Genomic DNA, 5,801 nt, shown 5'->3' on the forward strand with positions numbered 1-5,801 from the left:
AAGATTTTAATTAAACTTTTGAATTTTTAAAATGATTACTTAATCCAGCTAGCAGGCATTAAATAATACAGTGCATTTATATATATAGATTCAGTATTTTGATAGGTAATAGTTGACTATGAATACATGTAATGGTACTTCTTGTAATGGTTGCAAAGTACCTTTCTTCAAAACAGTGCATTGATAAAAATCTACCTGTACTCACTTTGTAGTCAGGTAACCAACAATGATTGGGGTGATGAAGATCTACCTGTGGTCAGTTAAGGATTGATGAAGACCTACCTGTAGTCAGGTGAGAATTGATGAAGATCTACCTGTACTCACCTTGTAGTCAGGTAACCAACAATGATGGGGGTGATGATGGAACCGATGTTAAACGATGCCAATAGAATTCCCTCAAACACAGAACTCCATTCAAATTCCTGGTGCTGAAATGTGTCAGATGCATAACATTAGCTCAGAATGTACGACTGTTCTAAAACACATTGTGTTAAACATTACTCTAAGTAATATACGTCTAAAATGGTTAGCTAATTGGTAAATATTTCTCTTTTTTTAATAAACATGTTTTTTTATGTTATGATTTTACGTGTGTCCAATGATGCCACATTAATGGAATCTTCTTAACCAAAACGTTGTAGTAAACTACAACAGATTATAACTAGCTAAAAACAACCTTAACCATTTCCCTAACCTGAAACGTAACACAAACTCCTACCTCAGCCATTTTCTCTACCCGAACTCTAACCCTAACAATTAACCTAACATACAATAATACTACCAAACACACCTAAATTAAGGGTAGGCTACATTTTAGAACAATGGTAGAAGAAATACACGTTGATTTATTTTGAACAATGACCTAACAGAATAACAAGTGCACGATCCATACTTGGGTTGATAACAATAATTGTAAGTATCATATGAATCAGCTCTGATAGAATAGGTCGACTACAACACTAATACAAAATCTAGTCAATAGCTACATGTAATTCTTTCTGTTTAAATAGACACAAATTAGCATTATAGGAGATCTATTTTGATACTGCTATGTACAATTATTAACATGTACAGGCAGTTTTAGGTACATGAATTTTATAAACGTTTTCAAAGAAATATCGGTTATAAATGTACAGAATAAATAACCAGGAGCTACACAAAGAATTTGTGAGTAAAATATGCTATTCGTCAACGATTCAAAGGCCATCCAAACCTATGACGTCATGGTTCATGGCGGACTGTTTAGAGCGCCCTACTGACCTGTAATCGAATATGACTAATCCAATCACAGACACAGTTTTAATGTCCCAGGTTAACTGATCTTTGACCTCGTCTAACATGTAAACCGGTTTACCTAGCTCCCCCCCCCCCCACATACACACACACACACAAACACTCATCCTCCATTCGCTAATCATCATCAGTTTTTACACCAAAACTCAAAGGTTATCGCTTTTAATCCATTCCACCTCGTTTGCTTTCAAAACTCTATAGCATTACTGGCTTACACTTCCGTTTCCTTAACCCCCCCCCCCCCCCCACCTTTTTTATATAACCTACTCCATCAGATTAGGATGTCTCTTATCTTATCTGTTTCTTATCTTATCTGTCTCTTATCTGTTTCTAATGCACTCCTCACCCCATATATACAGATACACACACATACACACCAAAAAAGTTCGAATTTTTATTCTGTAAGTCTTTTAGTCTTTTAACATCTCCTTCTCATATCCAGTCCTATGCCTATTAATTTTTTGTCTCCTCTGTACAATTTTTGATAAATTTCTTGTCCCTCACATACACCCCCCCCCCTTCCTCCCCTCGGATATTCTTAAAGTTTCTTTTTAACCCTCTTTTACATTCCGTCCCTCTCTTCTCCAATTTTAACTCATTCCTCCCATTTAGCTCATCCACACACACATTCCACACACACATTCACCCCCTCCATACCACCACACACACATACACGCATACTCTCTTCTCCCTCCCTCCCCCACCACACACACACTCACTCCCCCCCCCCCCTCACCACACCACACACCTTATTTCCTCTAACCTATCCTCCCCATGTTAACACCGAGGCAGTCATTGAACCAGCGTGCAGTTGGCAACCCCAGACTTGTACGAGCGAACATGCGAACATGTTCTGTGAACATGCGAACATGTTCTGTGAACATGCGAACATGTTCTGTGAACATGCGAACATGTTCTGTCGGCGCCTACCTCATCAATTACCACAACCAGCTTAGATCACATCAAACGGTGTCCTACAGTACTGAATACAACGGTCGTCTAAATTTAGAAACTCTGCGACGGTTGAAATCTGTTTTCAATAAATCTTTTATTTACGATGTTTATTCTAGGTCTGATGTGATTTAATTAGTTTGAACTTTTAAAAGAATACGTTTTCGGACTCTTTGCTTAGCCGTAACATACCTTACTACTAGGGCTCTTATCTAGCTTAAGATTATATTTATAATATAGCGTAAAGTTTTGGATTTGGTTTAGAGCAAAGGTTTCCCTGGGGATGCTTGTATATATGTTTGATAACTTTTAAGTAATCTAACGCTACAACAGTTTGACCATGCATTTAATAAAAAAATGTTTTGCTACTAAATACATAATTTAGAGTTTTGAAACATTAATTTACTTATTTTAAAGACGATACCTTTACAATATTTAAAGATATGCTCATTTTTTAAAAAAAATATGTGTGTATAACGTAAAAGAAGTTGAATAAGTTAGGGTGACAAGAACACGATTTCAACCGTTAGATGTGTTCTTTAAAGTGTTAAGATATTCAAGGGCTTTAGGGACCATTAAAATAACGAGTATGTGTGCTGGGATACAAATGAAGGAATCACTGATGAAGTGAAGGTGTTGATTGTTAAAAAAAAACGAGGATAAACTTCTTGTTTATACATCATACAGAGACAAGGCTAAACAAGCCGCCCCTGTTGACTGTTTTAACGTTGTTGTTTCAGTACTAAGTTGTTTTCTAACCTAGTTCAGTTCCCTAACTCTGTCTGTCCTGTTTTCTTCTTCTTCTTCACCGTCACATCTTTAAGGGGTTAGGGTTATACACACAACAAGTATTTAGCCAAATTTATTTCTCAATTATTTTTTTTTACTTTTTTTCTTTTCAATTTACATCAAAGACATTGTAATGGTCACATTTATGTGTGTATTTGTGTTTGACGAGTTTGAGTTCAAATGATTGTAGATCTGCCCCTGTCTAATGTTGGCAATGAGTTCTATATCATGCAGTTTATTTGGCTTATGCACCGCAAAGCTCTCACAAAAGCCTACATTGTTATAGTATTTGGTAACAGGAAAGAGCATTGTAATTTATTTAATTTTTTTATGACTTCTAAATCTAATTTTTCTTCGATGCGACCATAACTTTTATTTCAATGCGGCAATATTTAAATTATTTAACGGTTTAAGAAATTGATCTCAACAATAATAAATAAAATAAAACAAGCCATAAAAGAACCTACCGTAAGAGTTTCATTGAAAGTAACAAGCCCATCAAATGAGATGTTTGTTGAACTATTCTGGGACGTAAAATTGCTATTTTCCTGAGTGGAATTTTCCGATTTTTGAACAACTGTCGTTGTCTTTAGTGTCATGCCAACAACGGCAATTCCCATACACTGTCTGAGCGCGGTCTGCACGAATCTCGCAAGGAAACACATGTACGCTAAAACCCAGCGGCAGGAAGTGTATTTAGCGCAGAGAGTTTCACGACAGGCTTCGTTTTTTAGCAGTCTTTCGTTGTTCTTTTTCCGCTTCTGCTTACTGATGCCTCTTTCAAGTTTCCGGTTGGGCGGGAAGCGCCTGTCGTCAGGAACGCTGTCACGTTTTTGGTAGGATCCATGACGCTCTACACGTACAGGTTGGGCTTTCTCCAGATCTATACTGCTCTGCGCGTCTTTTACTTGAGTGAGGATAGTAACTTGGGGATACACGCATATAGCGTTCAATGAAGATTTGCTTAAAAGTTCGTTTCGGTTAAGTTCATGATTTTGGATTTCATTAGGAGGTAGTGAATTCATCCGAAACGTTTCTTGCAATCTCAACGCGTTTAAGAACACGTCTTTGCATTGTTCTAGAGCCAGCGCGAGTTGTAATGAACTCTCAGACGCCGATCTTTTGAGTTCCGAGTCGTCGTTGATGTTATTGAAGTGTTCCACGGCGGATGTTGCCTCGCTGCAGATACCAGAGTCAAGCTGCTGGCCTGGTTTGTCGTCGTTAGGGGCGGGTTCCAGCGGGTTGGATAACCCGTGGGGGTGGAGGTCGATGTAAGACGACACACTGTGGCCTAGAAGCAAATGTCCATTTTCGTGACGTCGGCGAATGTCGTTTTGATTATTCTTGTTGGCGTCGCAGTTATAATTCGAACAACCTGGGTTGGAAATGTCGCTGTCGCTGGTGTTATTTTCGGAACAAGTTTGTGGTGTCGTGCTATTTGGTATACAAATTCCAGACATATTATCTTGATAAATACTACCATTGTCGTTGTTATTGTTGTTGCTAAAAATGTGTAACTGTTCAAGATCTACTTTCGTTTTTGAGTCAGCATGAGAGCTTGTATTATCATCATCAACAAAACATACATTACAAACACCTTGACTGGGAGTGGTTTCTGAATTATTTACTCCTAAACACGAGAGTTCCATCCCGGAAACTACGTCATCCCTGATCACATGAAAATCTGGGACAGCCTCGAAGTTCAAAGCCTCGCTCTGGAAGTCTCTGGTGGAGTCGATCCTGGGTCGGTGTGTTTTCACGGCAGGCTCGTCCCCAGTAAATGTCAAGTCTTTCATAATGACAAGCCTCATCCTTGAGTAAGGAGACCAAGTCACACTCTAGTCTTTGACAACCTGTCGCTCTGATGACGTGATGTGTTATTACCTCACTCGCTGAAAGTAGAATGGAAAACATTGATCTTACAGGGCTTAGGACTTTTGCCAGAACGTTTACGTGATTATATATATATATATATATATATATATATATATATATATATATATATATCTATTCACATATAAACCATCTAATTAGTATTCCTAATGTTAAATATATATAAATATATATATATATATATATATATATATATATATATATATATATATATATATATATATATATATATATATATATATACACTGTCGATGAGGCCTAAAGGCGACTGAGAAGCTTTCACGTACTTGAGGTGACTAGTCGATTATGACTATAAAATTAGCTGGCTTTAAGTTGTCTAGCTAAAGGGCTTATGTAAGACAAAAACACAAATAGATGTCAATATCCGGCTAAGGATGGCATCTAACCAAAGATTCTTTAGTTAAAACGAAACAAAACATATTTGACTGTGTGCTAAACAGTATGAAAACATGCTCGTATGTTGTTTGTGTTGGGGACAGTTAACTGTCATACACCTTCAAACACAACAGTTGTTAGGTACATGGAAATCTGAGGTGAATATCCTATTTCCCAGAAACTATGTAGGATCGCAACCTGATAAAAATATGTTTTTGTCTAGCTCATGGTGAGGTGCGGTTGCTCTTGCGTTATTATCTTTTGTTTTTAACTTTGATGTTTTAAAGGGTAAAAACAATACACAGCAAATAGTAAATAGGAAATTGTAATTTTCATTCCCGTCGGTTATATCCGGGTTTGTTTTTCACTCGTCTTCATCTTGTTTTGTTTAAAGTTTAGTGTTAAATCTTGGCACACTTTTTTATTTATTTTATCCGTGCTTTTACAGCAAAGTTTTCTTTTTTTTCTATTCTACAAGT

The 5,801-nt window shown here is 37.0% G+C and overlaps 1 protein-coding gene across 1 annotated transcript; it reads right to left on the bottom strand.

Moving 5' to 3' along the window:
- Positions 1-320: 320 nt before the first annotated feature.
- LOC131956162 (uncharacterized) lies at positions 321-4,844 on the bottom strand. The gene is made up of 2 exons (XM_059320585.1): positions 3,501-4,844; positions 321-428 (listed from the first exon to the last, which is right to left on the bottom strand). Exons 1-2 carry the CDS (start codon positions 4,842-4,844, stop codon positions 321-323), a joined length of 1,452 nt encoding a protein of 483 aa, XP_059176568.1.
- Between the last annotated feature and the right edge of the window lie 957 nt (positions 4,845-5,801).

Source organism: Physella acuta, unplaced genomic scaffold (assembly GCF_028476545.2).
Source record: "Physella acuta isolate Inbredline_101_S28 unplaced genomic scaffold, ASM2847654v3 ptg001131l, whole genome shotgun sequence".
NCBI classification, from domain to species: domain Eukaryota; kingdom Metazoa; phylum Mollusca; class Gastropoda; family Physidae; genus Physella; species Physella acuta.

Excerpts from the sequence above, each read along its gene's own strand:
- LOC131956162 (XM_059320585.1), bottom strand. The coding sequence starts at position 4,844 with ATGAGGCTTGTCATTATGAAAGACTTGACATTTACTGGGGACGAGCCT. Across the intron at positions 429-3,500 it reads CTTTCAATGAAACTCTTACG|CACCAGGAATTTGAATGGAG; the intron begins GTAGGTTCTTTT and ends GACACATTTCAG.